Consider the following 20,406-nt stretch of genomic DNA (forward strand, 5'->3'; position numbering starts at 1 on the left):
CGTGCAAGATGACGATAAGAAGGTGCGATGACTACGTCCCCGTCAGTGCTGTGGTCGGAAACAAAGGTAAACAGTTTTTCGCACTGAGGAGGCAAAACAGTATCAGCGGCGGCAACGAGGGGATGATGTCGTTCAGAAACTTCAGATGAAAAATCGCTGTCTGTCATTTGGATAAACAGTCGCCACAAGAAATTAACGCCGAAGCGGTAGACAAAAAATCCCATCAAAAAATCATCAGATGAGCACATGGTGAGAGCACAGCAAACTGCACATGATGTCAGACGCCGTCAATAACAACTCGTACGGTGCACTTCGCTAAAAGGCGCAAAGGGACGTCATTGGTACCACGGAGTTCAGGCCCATCATATGGTGTCGTCACTTTTCTCAAAGGGTAGCACAAATCAGCGTGAATGACAGAAATTGCAGCCCCTGTATCAATCAATGCTTCGACCGGTAATCCTTCAGCGAAAACAGAAATCACATTATGCGATCAGGAGGACTTTTAGTAAGTTCACAGAGTGCAGTTTGACCTCCGGAAACTGCAACGCTTAGTTTTCCGGATGGCGGACAGGGAGAGTTGTTGCGGGTCGGAGAGGGGAAACTGAGCGGCGGTATGGAGATAGGGACCGGCGTCGGGATGCATGGGTTTCAAGAGGCTCAGACGAGGATTTTAGAGGAGGGGATGATCTTCGAGGTGGGCTTGGAATAAACCGGCGTTGATAATATTACGTTGAAGGCATGTCACCCACCACGGCGCTCGTTCTGGAGGCGGCGACGACAGAAGCGGGATATATGTCCTCTAATGCCACAGTAATAGCAAACTGGTCGGGAGGGGCGCCAAGGTGCGTAATAGGATGGTGCAGGTTGAGCCGTCGCTATTGCATTGACGTGATTGTAGGTTGGTGCCGGTCGGGGCGGGGGAACGAAAGGAGGGGGGGGATGCTGCGACTTGCGCGTAAGTCGGTACTGGGTCGGGTACAGGAGGGTCAGATGCCATAGGTAGGGTGATTGTTGCTAGCTCTTCTTTGATGATGCTGCGGAGACCGGCGTCATTAGAAGTTACGGAAGAACGATCGCACCCGTGTCGAACGGACAGGCTTGAGGGCCTGGAGCTCCTCGCGGATGATGGCTCGAATAAGTGCCGGCAGATCGAGATCAGCATAGGTCGGGCCAGTAGCGCTGGCGAGCTGCATTCGGGAGGACTGCAGCTGGTCGATGGGTTCGCAGGTCGTAATAATGGAATAAATAGTTGAAGGATTCTGAGCAACTAGGATGTTATAGGCCATAGAATTGATTCCTTTCAAGACGTGGTGTACTCGTTCAGGTTCCGCCATGGTGGGATTAATACGCCGGCAGAGTGCAAGTATAGCCTCTATGTATGACGCATATGACTCATCAGGACCTTGAAGGCGGGAAGCGAGCTTGGTATTCGCGATCTCAAGTCCGAACTGCCGGGTCGGCGAAGTACTGTCGGAACTGCTGTTTGAAGGTTAGCCAGTTAGTTGTATGGGGCTCGCGGTTGATGTACCAATTCCTGGCGACCTCAATAAGGTAGAAAGAAACGTTGAGAAATTTCAGAGCATCGTCACACCGGTTGTAGGCACTGCAGCGTTCATAGGTGTCAAGCCAGTCATCGACGTCTTCATCGCGACGACCAGCGAACAGCGGCGGGTCGCGCTGTCGTGTGGGCACAGTCGGAGGGGGTGGTGCAGCCGAGGTAGAGGGTCCGGCCGGTTCGTGGGTACTGTCGGCAGACATAGCGATGGTGGCAGTTGCCAAACGGCGACAGGAACGAAGCTCCAGCGAGAGGCAGGGCCCAAGGCAGCAAGGGGATTAAATTTCGCCTCCACCACTTGTAAACGAAGGCTAGGTCGAGACGGCGAGGTCGTGACGGCAAGGACAGCGAAGCCTTGTCTAGCGTTTTAATCCGATCACGAACCCAGGCGCGCGCCGGAGCCGGCGCCGCGGGGCGATGATGATGGTATGTACAAATGAAAGAAGGTCCACAGAAGGCTCAAAATATAATATATATATATATATATATATATATATATATATATATATATATATATATATATATATATATATATATATATATATATATATGTGAAGGAAAGAAGCCAACAGTCGGCGAGGCCAAAGAAAGCATTGGGGATGGTACTTTAGGTCTTTTTTTTTTAATGTTTACTTGGATAATCACAGTAATCTGTTTAGGGTAAAGATATTTAAACACAAAGTAGAAGAAAAAACAACATGCCGATGGTGGGAGCCGAACCCACGACCTCCGAATAACGCGTCCGGTGCTCTACCAACTGAGCTACATCGGCCGCTGTCCCTCCTGCTACTTGCTTGGGTATTTATGTTGTCTGTATACGAACCTTGAGAGTGTTCACCAGCGCCACCCTCAGCCAAAGCGGCGGACGTGGAACGTCCTTTGTTACCGCCAGCGTCACGTAGAACGTGATCAAGAGCGAGGGCGAAAGCTGTGCTAGAACCCTCTTACGCTACCTATGGCTTCAAGACTGCCAGAAACGAGACCCTCGTAAGCTACAAGCAGATCAATTAAGGGGAAATGAGGGTGCTCGTTATAATACATGAAGGAAAGAAGCCAACAGTCGGCGAGGCCAAAGAAAGCATTGGGGATGGTACTTTAGGTCTTTTTTTTTAATGTTTACTTGGATAATCACAGAAATTAGTAGTGTAATCTGTTTAGGGTAAAGATATTTAAACACAAAGTAGAAGAAAAAACAACGTGCCGATGGTGGGAGCCGAACCCACGACCTCCGAATAACGCGTCCGGTGCTCTACCAACTGAGCTACATCGGCCGCTGTCCCTCCTGCTACTTGCTTGGGTATTTATGTTGTCTGTATACGAACCTTGAGAGTGTTCACCAGCGCCACCCTCAGCCAAAGCGGCGGACGTGGAACGTCCTTTGTTACCGCCAGCGTCACGTAGAACGTGATCAAGAGCGAGGGCGAAAGCTGTGCTAGAACCCTCTTACGCTACCTATGGCTTCAAGACTGCCAGAAACGAGACCCTCGTAAGCTACAAGCAGATCAATTAAGGGGAAATGAGGGTGCTCGTTATAATACATGAAGGAAAGAAGCCAACAGTCGGCGAGGCCAAAGAAAGCATTGGGGATGGTACTTTAGGTCTTTTTTATTTAATGTTTACTTGGATAATCACAGAAATTAGTAGTGTAATCTGTTTAGGGTAAAGATATTTAAACACAAAGTAGAAGAAAAAACAACGTGCCGATGGTGGGAGCCGAACCCACGACCTCCGAATAACGCGTCCGGTGCTCTACCAACTGAGCTACATCGGCCGCTGTCCCTCCTGCTACTTGCTTGGGTATTTATGTTGTCTGTATACGAACCTTGAGAGTGTTCACCAGCGCCACCCTCAGCCAAAGCGGCGGACGTGGAACGTCCTTTGTTACCGCCAGCGTCACGTAGAACGTGATCAAGAGCGAGGGCGAAAGCTGTGCTAGAACCCTCTTACGCTACCTATGGCTTCAAGACTGCCAGAAACGAGACCCTCGTAAGCTACAAGCAGATCAATTAAGGGGAAATGAGGGTGCTCGTTATAATACATGAAGGAAAGAAGCCAACAGTCGGCGAGGCCAAAGAAAGCATTGGGGATGGTACTTTAGGTCTTTTTTTTTTAATATTTACTTGGATAATCACAGAAATTAGTAGTGTAATCTGTTTAGGGTAAAGATATTTAAACACAAAGTAGAAGAAAAAACAACGTGCCGATGGTGGGAGCCGAACCCACGACCTCCGAATAACGCGTCCGGTGCTCTACCAACTGAGCTACATCGGCCGCTGTCCCTCCTGCTACTTGCTTGGGTATTTATGTTGTCTGTATACGAACCTTGAGAGTGTTCACCAGCGCCACCCTCAGCCAAAGCGGCGGACGTGGAACGTCCTTTGTTACCGCCAGCGTCACGTAGAACGTGATCAAGAGCGAGGGCGAAAGCTGTGCTAGAACCCTCTTACGCTACCTATGGCTTCAAGACTGCCAGAAACGAGACCCTCGTAAGCTACAAGCAGATCAATTAAGGGGAAATGAGGGTGCTCGTTATAATACATGAAGGAAAGAAGCCAACAGTCGGCGAGGCCAAAGAAAGCATTGGGGATGGTACTTTAGGTCTTTTTTTTTAATGTTTACTTGGATAATCACAGAAATTAGTAGTGTAATCTGTTTAGGGTAAAGATATTTAAACACAAAGTAGAAGAAAAAACAACGTGCCGATGGTGGGAGCCGAACCCACGACCTCCGAATAACGCGTCCGGTGCTCTACCAACTGAGCTACATCGGCCGCTGTCCCTCCTGCTACTTGCTTGGGTATTTATGTTGTCTGTATACGAACCTTGAGAGTGTTCACCAGCGCCACCCTCAGCCAAAGCGGCGGACGTGGAACGTCCTTTGTTACCGCCAGCGTCACGTAGAACGTGATCAAGAGCGAGGGCGAAAGCTGTGCTAGAACCCTCTTACGCTACCTATGGCTTCAAGACTGCCAGAAACGAGACCCTCGTAAGCTACAAGCAGATCAATTAAGGGGAAATGAGGGTGCTCGTTATAATACATGAAGGAAAGAAGCCAACAGTCGGCGAGGCCAAAGAAAGCATTGGGGATGGTACTTTAAGTCTTTTTTTTTTAATGTTTACTTGGATAATCACAGAAATTAGTAGTGTAATCTGTTTAGGGTAAAGATATTTAAACACAAAGTAGAAGAAAAAACAACGTGCCGATGGTGGGAGCCGAACCCACGACCTCCGAATAACGCGTCCGGTGCTCTACCAACTGAGCTACATCGGCCGCTGTCCCTCCTGCTACTTGCTTGGGTATTTATGTTGTCTGTATACGAACCTTGAGAGTGTTCACCAGCGCCACCCTCAGCCAATGCGGCGGACGTGGAACGTCCTTTGTTACCGCCAGCGTCACGTAGAACGTGATCAAGAGCGAGGGCGAAAGCTGTGCTAGAACCCTCTTACGCTACCTATGGCTTCAAGACTGCCAGAAACGAGACCCTCGTAAGCTACAAGCAGATCAATTAAGGGGAAATGAGGGTGCTCGTTATAATACATGAAGGAAAGAAGCCAACAGTCGGCGAGGCCAAAGAAAGCATTGGGGATGGTACTTTAGGTCTTTTTTTTTTAATGTTTACTTGGATAATCACAGAAATTAGTAGTGTAATCTGTTTAGGGTAAAGATATTTAAACACAAAGTAGAAGAAAAAACTACGTGCCGATGGTGGGAGCCGAACCCACGACCTCCGAATAACGCGTCCGGTGCTCTACCAACTGAGCTACATCGGCCGCTGTCCCTCCTGCTACTTGCTTGGGTATTTATGTTGTCTGTATACGAACCTTGAGAGTGTTCATCAGCGCCACCCTCAGCCAAAGCGGCGGACGTGGAACGTCCTTTGTTACCGCCAGCGTCACGTAGAACGTGATCAAGAGCCGCCAGCGTGATTGTTACCGCCAGCGTCACGTAGAACGTGATCAAATATATATATATATATATATATATATATATATATATATATATATATATATATATATATATATATATATATATATATATATATATATATATTTATATATATATATACACATATATATATATAAACGTAAAGGAGTTGACACAAGGTGGACAAAACAGTAAACTTTAATCCAACGTTTCGGCCGGGGTCCGGCCTTTGTCAAGAAATGCAGAAAGAGGCTGTCAGTTCCCATTTCTTATATACATGCACAATCGCAGAAGACGTGACCAGCCACTATCCATAAAGTTTTCAATAATATTAATAGAAAAACGACCAAAAAAGAAGACACACATGTGCTGACACACAACTCTCTTACTCTCTCTCTCTCTCTCTCTCTCTCTCTCTCTCTCTCTATATATATATATATATATATATATATATATATATATATATATATATATATATATATACCATTTTATTCTATGTGCAGTAATTTATTGCACTGGAGCCATAAGAAAAGAATCTTGCCCTCACCAAAAACAATCGAACCACCATCCTTCCGCTCCTCAGCCGAGCGCGCAAAATATCACGCCACGCAGAACTTTTTTTTCTGTTTTAACTTCGCCACGTAGACTGCATAATAGCGTGTTTGTTATTCCCCTTGTCGAGCGTGAGGACGCCGGAGGGCAACGAGGAAAAGGTCAACTGTGACAGTATGTGGAGAAAAACACACAAAAATGAAGAAAATTTCAAGAAACGAATAAATAATAATAACAATAATTGGTTCAGACGAAAGGAAAGGCGCTGCGTTTGTCACATTTGTTCTTTGGACAATTAAACACACCGTAAGGGAAGGGAGGAAGGTGGGAGTGAAAGCGGAAAGAGAGAAAGAGTTGTCGGTAGTGGAAGGCATCGGAGCAATTTCGACCACCTGGAGATCTTTAACGTGCACTGACCGCTTGGGTGGTGGATGGCGGCTGTTTCGGAGCACGTCTTTCTCTGCCTCTTCTTTTTCTTTCTTCTCTACTATCTCTGTTATGTCCGCACGAGGCAGCGGGGGTGGTTCAGCTACAGAACCAGTAGCAGGCCCGTGCATTTTCTTTTCCTTCTTCCTTCAGCCATAACAACAACAATAACAACGTGCACTGACATCGCACAACACACGGACGCCACTTCATTTCGCCTGCATCGAAACTCAGCTGCCGTCGGTCGAGATCGGCGGCAGACGCGATATTCGGAGGTCTTGTATTCGCCATTGGCACGTTGTTTTTCCTTCCGCTTTGCATTTATAATATTTCTCCCGAAAATATCACAGGGCTGATGCTGGTCAAGATCAACTACAAAACGGTAAATAATATAAATAATAATAATACTAATAATATCCCCATACGTTTACTCGTAGACGGTTGGCTCCTTTAATTACATGCCATGTAATAAAATATATTAAATAATTAATTCTTTAATTATGCCATGTAAATACCCACACGTATAAATATATATAGACATGGTTTGCTTGTTACTAATGGGCCAGAGTTAAATTCAAACAGGATGTCACACAACTTTCGCGATTATCTATTTTATTCCAACACTTTCGGACGGTGGACCGTCCTTCTTCAAGGTAGAATTCTACCTTGAAACCTTGAAGAAGGACGGTCCACCCTCCGAAACGGTTGGAATAAAATAGATAATCGGGAAAGTTGTGTGACATCCTGTTTATACATATATATATATATATATATATATATATATATATATATATATAAATATATATATATATATATATATATATATATATATATATATATATATATATATATATATATATATATATATATATATACAAGTGAGAAATTGCTTCATACTGTTTCCAAGTTTATTTGGAGTCGACGTTTCGGGGCTTCTGCCGAAACGTCGACTCCAAATAAACTTGGAAACAGTATGAAGCAATTTTTCACTTGCATGTGAAGCTTTCCCCTTCTTGCTGAAACCGTACGCGCAGGGCTTCTTCAGCGCGTAGTTTCCAAACTGCGCGACGACCGAAAACGTCCGTGAACTTTGCCTTGAAGTTGGCCCAAGTTGGCATGTCGGCCTCATGATTTCGATACCAGAGGCTAGCAACGTCAGTCACTCAGGTAGAAGATGACGTTGTCCATGCGGTCATTCCAGTTGTTATGACGACTTACCCGCTCGTACAAGGCCAACCAATCGTCAACGTCCTGGTCTCCCTGCCCGCTGAAACCTGCGGGGTCTCGCTGCCGAATGGCACCGGAGCATGAGATGGACTGCGAAGGGGCTGCCACCGGCTGTTGGCCTACCTCGTTTGTCGCCATAGGTATCGTACGGCAGCGGAGCTCCACGGTGATCGTGTAAGAGTCGTACCATGGCACGTTCTACCAAATGAAGAGGGGTTTTTTGGGGGTTAATCGAAGGACTGGATACGGCGACCAATGACACAAGACGATCGTAGAGCGAACCACAATCTCCGAACAAGACAGTCCGAGCTCTCATTGCGCGCGCCAGCTGATCGGCGTCTTCATCGTCGTTAATGTCGGCGCTGTATCATCTTCTTCCTTACAATTGCCCCGGCGGAAAGAGGGAGCCATCCTGGCGACTTAATGCGAGGGTATGACAAGGGGATCGTAGTATGGCTTAGGTCGACTGACATGAACAACTTCTCAGCCGCGGCTACAGTGGTCCGAAGAAGGTGTTGCCGGCTCCACGACGTAGTTAACTGGTGATGTACGCTTTAATACACGATAAGGGCCATTACACTTTGCAGAGAATTTGGAATCAGCCGGAACACGGAACCAAACGAGGGTGTTGATAGGAAAGACAGCAGCGGGCTTGCCGTGATTGCTCTCGTGTCGGCGAAGATCTTGAATGTCCGACGTGAATGAACGAGCCAGCTGACGGCACTGCTCAGCATTACGGGCCACAGCAGAAAGAGAAGTGTACTCGAACTGTAGGGGTGGTAAGGAAGTATGGCGTCCAGTAGACAGGAAGGCTCACGACCGTAGAGGAGAAAGAATGGGGAAAATCCAGTCGTTGCCTGAGACGCTGTGTTATAGGCATAGGTGACGTACGGAAGCACCTGATCCCAATTAGACGCGTCAGAAGAAACGTACATGGCGAGCATGTCATCAAGAGTTCGGTTAAACCTTTTTGTGAGGCCATTGGTTTGAGGATGGTAAGACGTGGTGGTTCGATGTATTATTTTGCAAGCTTCCAACAGCTCGTGGACCACTTGTGATAGGAAGACGCGGCCGCGGTCACTGAGAAGTTCACGAGGAGCCCCGTGACAAAGAACGAAGTGACGTAGGATAAAGGAGGCGACGTCACGAGCACTAGTCGTAGGTAGGGCTGCAGTCTCCGCGTAGCGAGTGAAGTGATCCACGGCGACTATTATTCAGCGGTTGCCTGATGTCGAAGATAGAAGAGGGCCATAGAGGTCGATTCCGACACGATCGAATGGTCGCGCTGGACAAGGCAATGGCTGTAATGGGCCGGCGGAGGGGCGCGGAGTAGACTTCCGCTGCTGACAAGCAGTACAGGAGCGAATATAGCGGCATACAAAGTTGTACATCCGCCGCCAGTAGTACCGCTGGCGGAGACGCTCGTATGTCTTCAACAAGCCAGCATGTGCGATTTGCGGTTCGGGATGGTGATGGACACAAATTTCTGTGCGAAGATGGCGAGGAATGACCAAGAGCCAATATCGACCATCCGGGCAATAGCTTTTGCCATACAGCAGACCACCCCGGATCATAAAATGGGAAGCTTGGCGACGAAGGGCTCGCGGGAGTGAAGATGTTGAGGACGCGGTGAGGATGTCTAGGAGTGAAGATATCCAGGGATCACGGCGTTGTTCAAAAGGAAGATCGTCGGAAGTAAGGGCTGCAACGGAGGGTTCGGATATCGAGTCCGAGGGTACAGGAGAAGGCAGTGGCGAGCGCGACAAGGCGTCAGCGTCGGAGTGTTTGCAGCCAGATCGATAAATCACGTCAAAGTCAAAATCTTGAAGGCGAAGAGCCCAGCGGCCGAGGCGTCCTGAAGGATCTTCAAGGGAAGCCAACCAGCAGAGGGCATGGTGGTCGGTGATAACGTTGAAGCAGCGGCCATATAAGTAGGGGCGAAACTTTGTTAAGGCCCACACGACTGCAAGACACTCCTTTTCCGTGACGGTGTAGTTAGATTCAGCTTTCGTAAGGGCTCGGCTAGCGTGAGCAACTACATATTCAGAAGAGCCGGGTTTGCGTTGACCGAGGACAGCACCGAGACCAATGCCGCTGGCGTCAGTGTGCACCTCTGTAGGAGCGGATGGGTCGTAATGGCGGAGAATGGGCGGTGAAGTTAGTAGACGTCGGAGCGTAATGAAAGCATCATCGCAGAGTGGGGTCCATGTAGACAAGTCGGCGGGACCATTTAGCAATTTTGTAAGCTGGCAATGATGCAGGCGAAATTGCGGACAAAACGGCGAAAATATGAGCATAGGCCGACGAAGCTGCGCAGCTCTTTAACAGAAGTCAAGTTTCGGGAATTCAGTGACCGCACGTAGTTTGTCCGGATCGGGCAGGACACCATGTTTGGACACAACATGACCCAGTATTGTCAGTTTGCGGGCGCCAAAACGACACTTCTTCAGATTAAGGTGAAGACCGGCGCCAGTGAGAAAGCTCAGGATTTGGTGCAAGAGCACGAGGTGCGTCGGAAAATCGGGAGATAAAACGACGATATCATCCAAATAACAAAGGCAAATGTTCCACTTGAGGCCGCGTAAGATCTTGTCCATCATTCGCTCAAACGTATCAGGATCGTTGCAAATACCAAACGGCATCACAGTGAACTCATATAGTCCATCAGGGGTAGCAAAGGCTGTCTTCGGGCGGTCAGAGTCAGCCATAGGGACTTGCCAATAACCAGAGCGCAGGTCCAAGGACGAAAAGAAATCGGCTCCTCGTAGACAATCGACGGCGTCGTCAATGCCGGGTAGTAGGTATACGTCTTTACGTGTAATTTTGTTAAGACGGTGGTAGTCAACGCAAATCTTACGGAGCCATCCTTTTTTTTCACAAGTACCACGGGAGACGACCACGGACTAGATGAAGGCTGAATTGCAGCACGTCGTAGCATGTCGTCGACCTGCTCAGCAATAACATGGCGCTCCGTAGGCGAAACACGGTAAGGGCGCTGGCGAAGATGGGCATGACTGCCGGTGTTGATGTGGTGAACAACCTCGGTCGCACGGCCCAAGGAAGTCGTCTGCACGTCAAACGAAGAACGGAACTGGTTGAGGAGGATAAAGAGTTGCTCACGGTTTAGTCGGGTCGAGGTGACTTGCCACAGATGATTGGAAAAGGTCCCAACTCGGTATATCGAAAGACGCAGTAATCGTCGTTAGGGAGGCTACGTGGGTACTCTGTGGTAAATACCCGTCAACATCAAGCTGCGAGAGGAGGTGAGCAACTTCAATATGGCCAAGGCATTCGTCACGAAGTAGCGGGACCACAGCGGTTGAGGTATTCGCAACAACAATGTCAGTGGCACCGCGGTTAATATCGATGATAGCAAAGGGAAGAAGGGGTTTACGGCGAGAAGCGAACGTGGGAGAAGGCACAAAAAGAACAGTCGCGTCTAAGGAAAATGGCACACACGGGAACAATCACAGCACAGTTGGGCGGAATGTCGGTGTCGTCGGCGACAACACGTTTCACGCAAGAAAAAGACGGCGCATCATCAAGAACCGCATCACAAAGCGCAGAGAAGGCGACGTGGCGCGGGCGCAGTCAATAACAGCATTGTGGCGGGACAGGAAATCCCAGCCAAGAATTAAGTCATACGAGCATGAAGCAAGCACTAAAAACTCGACGATGTATAAGACGTCCGCGATAACGACACGCGCTGTGCAAGCAGTAGACGGACGAACGGAATCGGCGCTGGCGGTGCGAGAAGAGAGTCCAGAAGGCGGGGTGGTGACTTTATGAAGCGAGCGACAAAAACTTTCGCTAATGACGGATAGAGTGGCCCCTGTATCGATGAGTGCAAGGGTACGAACACCATCAACAAAAACTTCGAGAACGTTCGGCGGAGACAGACGAGGACTTTTGGTAGGCGAAATATGCGCAGTTCGTGCCCCAGGAACTGCGGCGGCTAGTTTTCCGAGTCTTGTGTCACGCTGCGACGCCGCATTGGCGACAAGGACCGACGGCGAGGGGACGGCGAGGGGTGCAGTGGAATGTGCTGGCGGCCCGATGAGTTGTGCGGCTGCCCTGTAGATGTAACCGAAGGTGGGCACAAGGTGTCGTACTGATAATTGCCGTCATCCATAGTGCGTGCAGGGGCAGAGCGCAGAGTGCGACGGCACAGGCGGGCGACGTAGCCTGGGATACTGCAGGCATACCAAATAGGCCGGTTGTCATTCGTGCGCCAAGGATTGTAGGGAGGCGTCGTAGATCGGAACCGTGGGGCGGCATATGGTGGCGCCATAGTCGGCACGTACGCAAAGGACTGTGGCGGCGGTGCGCGGGCGGTAACTTGTGCATACGCGGGAAGCATCTGTACTTGCACGGATGGAGACGGCACGACAACAGGGGGGCTGTAACTCAGTGGTGCAGCAAGAGGTGTGGGCTGCAGTGGAACAGGGTCGGCATGAGGTGTGACAGGCGCTGGCTGGCCAAAACTTGGAAGAGCATCAGCAACCCCCTGCGTGATGGTGTGTCGTGCAGAAGGGGTAAGCAGCTGGGCTGTAGGTGATGGGCGTGGGCCAGACAAAAGCCCAAGCTGTCGGGAGACCTCATCCCGAACGAAGTCTGTGATGTCAGCCAAAAGGTCGCTGCTCACAACCAGGCCAGAGATGGACGCAGCAGGTGCGGGAGAGCGACGAGTGCAGAGGCGTTGCTTGAGCATTTCGTCGAAACTTTGGCAAAGGTTGTATACTGATGCCACAGTGGTTGAGCTCTTTGCCCACAGCATGTGAAATGCATCGACATCAATGCCCTTCATCATGTATTTTATCTTGGCAGCCTCATCCATAGACGGGTAGACACGCTTGCATAAATTAACTACGCCGCCGTCTCGCCTTTCTTGGTCCCTGGCTCGTCGCTCCTGCTTCGCTCCTGGCTCTCTCCACGGAAACGACCCGTAGCCACCCGGACGACGACCCCGGACAGCCTCGACGACGCCCGCGCTTACGTGAGATAAAGATGTTTGTTATACGGCCCACTGTGTGTTTGTCGTGCGCATCCCTCGGGCAGAGGAATCGCCCACAGTCTTCAATGTAGCTTGTGAAGCTTTCCCCTTCTTGCTGAAACCGTACGCGCAGGGCTTCTTCAGCGCGTAGTTTCCAAACTGCGCGACGACCGAAAACGTCCGTGAACTTTGCCTTGAAGTTGGCCCAAGTTGGCATGTCGGCCTCATGATTTCGATACCAGAGGCTAGCAACGTCAGTCACTCAGGTAGAAGATGACGTTGTCCATGCGGTCATTCCAGTTGTTATGACGACTTACCCGCTCGTACAAGGCCAACCAATCGTCAACGTCCTGGTCTCCCTGCCCGCTGAAACCTGCGGGGTCTCGCTGCCGAATGGCACCGGAGCATGAGATGGACTGCGAAGGGGCTGCCACCAGCTGTTGGCCTACCTCGTTTGTCGCCATAGGTATCGTACGGCAGCGGAGCTCCACGGTGATCGTGTAAGAGTCGTACCATGGCACGTTCTACCAAATGAAGAGGGGTTTATTCGGGGTTATTCGAAGGACTGGAGACGGCGACCGATGACACAAGACGAACGTAGAGTGAAGTACAATCTCGTCCGAACAAGACAGTCTGAGCTCTCAGTGCGCGCGCCAGCTGATCGACGTCTTCATCGTCGTTAGTGTATCATTTTCTTCCTTCCAATTGGAAGGAAGAAAATGATACACTAACGATCATGAAGACGTCGATCAGCGATCAGCAATATATATATATATATATATATATATATATATATATATATATATATATATATATATATATATATATATATATATATATATATATATATATATATATATATATATATATATATATTTATATATATATATATATATATATATATATATATATATATATATATATATATATATATTTATATATATATATATATATATATATATATATATATATATATATATAAGACATTGTATTTTATGTCTTTTGTATTGTTAGTGCGGTAATCACATCATGTAGTAATGTAATCTGTTTAGGGGAAAGATAATTAAACACAAAATAGAAGGAAAAAACATTGTGCCGATGGTGGGAACCGAACCCACGACCTCCGAATATCGCGTCCGGTGCTCTTCCAACTGAGCTACATCGTCCGCTGTCCCAGCTGCTACTTTCTTGGGTATTGATGTTGCCAGTATACGAACCTTGAGAGTGTTCACCTGCGCCGCCCTCAACATTTCGACTCTTCCTTTTACTTTGTGTTTGATTATCTTTCCCCTCAATAGATTACATTACTAGTTTATGTGATTACCGAAGTAAAAAAATAATAAAATACATAAAATACAATCCCCAATGCTTTCCCTGGCCTCGCCGACTGCTGGCTTCTTTCCTTCATGTATTATAACGAGTTCCCTCATTTCCTCTTCATTTATCTGCTTATATATATATATATATATATATATATATATAAATATATATATATATATATATATATATATATATATCTGTGTGTGTGTGTATACGTATGTGCGATGTGTGTGTGTGTGTGTGTGTGTGTGTGTGTGTGTGTGTGTGTGTGTGTGTGTGTGTGTGTGTGTGTGTGTGTGTGTGTGTGTGTGTGTGTGTGTGTGTGTGTGTGTGTGTGTGTGTGTGTGTGTGTGTGTGTGTGTGTGTGTGTGTGTGTGTGTGTGTGTGTGTGTGTGTGTGTGTGTGTGTGTGTGTGTGTGTGTGTGTGTGTGTGTGTGTGTGTGTGTGTGTGTGTGTGTGTGTGTGTGTGTGTGTGTGTGTGTGTGTGTGTGTGTGTGTGTGTGTGTGTGTGTGTGTGTGTGTGTGTGTGTGTGTGTGTGTGTGTGTGTGTGTGTGTGTGTGTGTGTGTGTGTGTGTGTGTGTGTGTGTGTGTGTGTGTGTGTGTGTGTGTGTGTGTGTGTGTGTGTACCCGGCAGAACTTTCATATAACGAAGCAGCATTAAGGAACGTGGTAAAATTAAGAGTAAAATTGCCTTAACTGCGTCGGAATTTTCTTTTAAAAGGTAACCTTAAATGTCTCTCATTATATTTCTTTACAGCCAACACCTTTATAGGAAGCCCTATCCGATGAATCCAAAACTTAGTCCATCAGCATATAAGAACCTCAGCTTCGCATCATGGTCACAAATTCGCTACCATTGCAGATTCATTACCACGCACTGGTATGCTAATAACCAGTTCATTAAATTGCGATTGTTGTTATCGTTAGCCAGGATGCAGCGAAGACTAGGTCTAACAGATTAGAGGACGTCTTAGGTACCACCCAATACAAGGAACAAGGCGACACCTATCGCTGTGTTCAGCGTCGTAATCAGAAAGGAATAAATAATTTGCAATCTTTCAGTTCATCGACATGGACACCGGAGAAAAAGTTGGGCCCAGACAGTACGGCGAGTTGTACTTCAGGATACCCAGTGTGGTCAAGGGTTACTACAAGATGCCCGAGCTCACAAGAGAGCTGAAGGATGACGACGGATGGTGCAGATCAGGTGAGGTAGCCTTATTGTGTGGAGTGTAATGAAAAATAACTTACGTTAACCTTTCTGTCAATTACAATGGTAATAATTAAATTGCTAAAATCCCCATAAAGAATGTTGCTGAGCAGACACAATGACGCCAGTGGTTTTCACCGCTTGCTTAAGGGCCTGTCACACTAGCACGACACGACGCCGACGCAGACCCGACAACGACACCGACGGTAGGCCAACTCGTCGGCCGACCGTGTCTGCGGCCGACCAAGCTGTCACACTAGGCCGACGACGACACCAACACGACCGAAAACCAAATGTCTTCCCAGTGTGACAGGCTTTGAGGCCGGGGACACCGACAAAACTAGTCTGACGACTGTCGGTGACCGAGTCTTTCCGAGATCGGCCGCCGAGCAAAAACTTTCTCGAAACGCAAAGCCTACTCTATACACTACGTCGACGGCGAATATCTTTCAGCACTATTATACGTAAAAAAGTAGAATCAACGCCTAATCCCTGACCAAAACGCGAGCGTGAGCCGCCAAAGTATACTCGGGGCCGCCGAATGCGCGTGGAATATCAACGGCAGTGAATTCTGGGCGCATATATTTGCGGCGCGCGCTGGGACCGTGAGCAATCTTTCGGCGTTTTCGAACAGCACAGAATGGTGCGAAATGAACATAGTGCGTGACAAAGAAATTATCAAAAGAAGTGATTATTTTCCTGAAGCCAGCCTAGAGCTGCCGATCCTCCTGCGAACTTCGATCGTTGTGTTTACAGTCATAACGTCTAGTCGCTGCGTCGCTACTTCACAAGCCTATTTCAACGCTATGTTACGCATCACGCAATAAATTCTTGTTCCATAATTCAATGTGTTTCAAGAATTGTGTGCGCAAAAAGCGCTGAACTTGCGTTTACACTGTACAACAGAACCAACAGCAGTCGTAGCCCCGCGGCCAGCCCTGTGAAATCCGCCTAGGGTTTTACGAAATCCGCCGAAAGTTTTATCTGTTACTGCACAACACGGCATGATTCAAACCATCTGCAGTTTACTCTCAGCAAGCTGGACAGTCAGTTAAGCGGTAAACGCTCCTACTGCCTTCGCGACTTTCACACTGCAAGACAGCATATTAGCTATCTTAACCTCTGAAAGCATAGAGTTAATACAAAGGCTCTAGAGGGAAAGCTGGGCAGGGAAACGAGCTTCCCACTGGTTGGTCGCCATCATCAAATTTCTCATTGTGGCCAGCACAATTTTTGCTCACTGCGTCAAAAATGAATAAAGGTTCGAACAAAAGTTTTAAAAACCGCTGCAGATAACACAACTGTAGGAAATTTCTATACAATGTTTTCAAGTTTCAAGCACATTATATGATCTTTGGCACCTTCTTGGTCGTAAAGGAATGATGTAGAACGATTGGAAACCATGTTTGCGAGCAGACGTAGCAGACGCCCTTTGAGTTTCGGTTTCAAATTTCACTTTTCGAGCGCCTCGAGGTCAGACTCTTGAAACAACGAGAAGTTTATAGCAAACAGGTGCTTGCTCTTTCATGCATCGCGATGGCGCCTTCCTGCGCTGTATGCAAGGCAACAGCTATAAAAGGATCCGGCACATCGCTTCACGTGTGAGTAGACGTGCCACATTTTATATTTGCAAATTTCATGATAGGTGTTCATAATTATACCTGTGCCAACTAGAGTTTTCTTTCAAGCAAGTCAAGTTATGCTAGATTAGTCATGTTGAAATGCGCAACAAACACGACACAAAAGTAAGAGGAACACGTATCACGGGACGAGCGCATTTCAACATGACTACAGTAGACATTCACCAACTAGCCCGCCAACAGCTCCTGTTATGCTAGATTAGATTTGTATGCTTGATTTTTTCCCCTCTCGTTCTCCTCTTTCTTTTTTCCTGCTTAATCTTTAGTTTTACATTATTTTTTTTTATGTCAGCTGACAGCATATGTATGCTCAGACTTGTCTTGCGCTGCTAAAAACTGCCCTACAAGCCTTCTGTTGGCTTTGGCAGGCCCATATATGCATCATGGCATTCCATGAATGAATCATTATTATGATATACTTGCATGATCTCGTTTAATGCTACATGGGTGTGAAATTGCACACTATATGAGATGACTAAAATGCTCAGTTCCTAACTTCGGGCTGCAACTCGAATAAAAGGTCTTCAGTGATATGCCTTACCACTGTGTGCATGTCTTGCAATGAGATGCACAAAAACCATTATGATCCTGTTTATTTTTAAGTATATTGAGCTTCCTTATCGCCATTTCCCCAGCCTGCTAGGGGACACATTATGCTAATTTTAAATGGTGAATGATCGAGTGTTTTCAGTGGCATCTAAATTTGTTTTAGAGTAATGTATTGCATCGCTAATAAATGCGGTAATAAAGACGATATTATTTAGCGCATTTCTGATTTCTCATAACTGCTACTCCATATACTGAAGAACAAACAGCTGTTAAAATGGCTGGAGATGATGCTGTGGTGAGATAATCCCATTGCGACATCGTCCCGCGCCAGAAAAGATACGTCGACTTCATCCTATGCGAAACGCAAGGTAAAAAAATGCACAAGATCCACAGGAGTTAAGAAACCTTTGACATTTATAAAAGGAAACAAAATAAAAATAACGCACACAAGGCAAATCAACAGTAAACACACACGAGCACCCTTTGACATTTGCTGTATGCAGCACTCCCGGATAGACCAAGAAGGGCCGTTAGCTGTGGAATTCGTCACTGTTTTTTGTTAATATACTGTGGTCGCCGTCTTGCGCCAAAGCAAATTTCTGACGTGTTTTCATGTGATCGGGCACAGAGGAGATGCATGTGTCCTCGACAGACGAAATGCATGCGAAGCGCGTAACAATTGCAGGGATAGCCCGCCTTACGATAACAACTCGGAAGAGGCAGGACACCTATGTGATGTTACAGTAGGTACGCGACGCAACATACCACCAGAAATGCTCCAGACGCGACGATTCTGCCGTTGTTTACAGCACCTACTCTACAGTAACACAGTAGCCGCCAGAGAACTGCACGCCGCCATCTTCCCACGATCTACTTTGCCAACTTCAAACCATCTTCATGTGCCTGATTTAGCAAGTAAAAATCCTCTGGCAACCATTAAACAGTGTGATGATGGCGGCAATCACGCGGTCACTACTCGAATGCATTGGCTGAACTATGGTGGCTAGCCACCATAACTGAACGGGCAGCTTTCCCTCTAGAGTCTTTGTATTAACTGTATGTCTGAAAGCACCGGTTAGGCCTAGTTTTTGTGGTGCAGTGGTTAGCGCAGCTGGCAATCAAACAGGAGGTCATGAGTTCGATTCCAGGACAGATTTTTTTTTTTAGCTTTTAATATACACTGTCTCTTATTCACCGTGGACAGCTTTTATTTTTTGAACACTGACGTTCTGATCCGGCAACCAGAGCCGTAAAATACTGGGCACTATTCAGTCCCGGCTTATAATCACGACTGTTGAGGCGCTTGTTTTGGTATGGTCGAATATATGAAATAGAATTAAAATTAAGCGTTCCTTAAGTAGTTACGAGAATGAACCATGAAAAACAAGACAGGGAGTAGCTACAGAAAGGAGAATTTCGCATGGTAGAAAAAAATAAAAGGATTAAGAAAATGAACGTATAATGACACCAGAAGAGAGTGAGAATGAGAGGGTCTGGTCGGTGGGGAGGTTTCCCACGTTGTCTGGCTAGTGTGACATAGGAGTTGGGCGACCGTCGGCCGACAGCCGTCTTGCGAGCGACGCGGCGCCGACACCGACTGTCGGCCGACTGTTTCCGTCGGCGCAGTGTGACATAGACGCAGACATCAGGAAGACGCGCTGTTGGCAGACCAAATCGGCGTCATGTCGTGCTAGTGTGACAGGCCCTTTAGAGGAATGGATTGGACATGGATTGGAACAGTTACGGATAAAGTTACGGATGATGGTTAGAAATCTGCGATTCGCTGAAAGCGCCTCGCGACGTAAGACACGAGGGGTAAAGGAAAACTAATATTAATGACCTAAAGAAACAAATAATGGATTCAAAATTATTTTAAACAGAAATATATAATAAACTTCAACAGTCTGGGAATAGAACAGCAATTTAGGATAGGTACCAAGAGGCTGGAAGTTGGCAGAGGTCGTGCGCCTATACTTAAAACAGGCTGTAGCAGCAGATCCAGGCAAGCGAAATAAGAAGAAAAAGGTTGGGACAAAGCGCATCAAGCAAGTATAACTGAAATAATGAGTGCCCTTCAAGAGAAAAGCGTATAAAAAGTGTCGTATGCAAAAGTATCTACCACTTGTAAAGCAGCCGGTACATATCAAAGGAGACGCATAAAGACGGGATCATTAGGAAACATGAAGCGTTGAACAGCGGATCAGAGGCCGAACGTGAGTCGCTTACATTGTAATAATCGTGCTTTTTCGTCAATTGGACATTCGACACCTATCCTCAGAAAGTCGATAATGGGAAAATAAAATTTGCTTGGATTACAAAGTTCGAAGAGCACGGAAAGCGCTTTTGTAAATACGTCAGTTCAGCTTCGTCCAGTCAATTGTCTGGAAACTGAGGAAAGTGCAAGCTAAAAAAATCTTTTTAAGTGTATGCCGAATGCCCTTCTACGTCCATGGTGAAAATCTCGTGTTCTCAAGATTTGTTCGCGAGATTTTGTGAGATGTGTGCGCGAGCTAGACGGCGCAATGGGTTCGGACGTCGACATAATTTCCCCTCTCGGAAAATTAAGCCTTCGTGCGCACATGCCGAAGAGAGGCGTCCTTAGACGTCGAGATTGCCGACAACGAAGCCAAAGAAAAGAAAGAAAAAATGAAATCATAACAAGTACACAACATGTAAGATACAGATAGGACAGACGTAGACATAAAATTTAGGGGAAAGAGGTAAAAGAGGAGTAAAGGCTTTCGCCATCAAGCCCCTAAGCGTAGCTAAGAGCAATCCTGTTATTTTTTGTGAAATTTGAAAGCTTGTAAGGTTCCGGCAGTGTATTTCCTACTGTTTATAAGTATAAAAAATGAAGATGTTATTGGCATTAAAAATCTCAAGATATCGATTTTTAATGAGTATTTATAACAGTTGTTCACGAAAGCTACCAAGCCAAAAAGACCTCAGAGCGCATACTTCTGCTGGCGAAGAGCGTCAAATGACACACTGACATTCTCGAAAATTGCC

General features: G+C 47.0%; 1 protein-coding gene across 1 annotated transcript in view; it reads left to right on the forward strand.

Annotated features, from left to right (window-relative positions):
* The window catches only part of LOC146177792 (luciferin 4-monooxygenase-like), a 68,423-nt gene that overhangs the window by 40,278 nt on the left and 7,739 nt on the right, over positions 1 to 20,406 (forward strand). The window contains exon 8 of the mRNA XM_084580584.1: positions 15,061 to 15,205. Within this exon, the coding sequence (XP_084436710.1) occupies positions 15,061 to 15,205 (145 nt within the window). The remainder of the gene's footprint in view (positions 1 to 15,060; positions 15,206 to 20,406) is intronic.

Source organism: Amblyomma maculatum, chromosome 10 (assembly GCF_055883805.1).
Source record: "Amblyomma maculatum isolate TAMU_Amacu chromosome 10, ASM5588380v1, whole genome shotgun sequence".
Classification (NCBI taxonomy): domain Eukaryota; kingdom Metazoa; phylum Arthropoda; class Arachnida; order Ixodida; family Ixodidae; genus Amblyomma; species Amblyomma maculatum.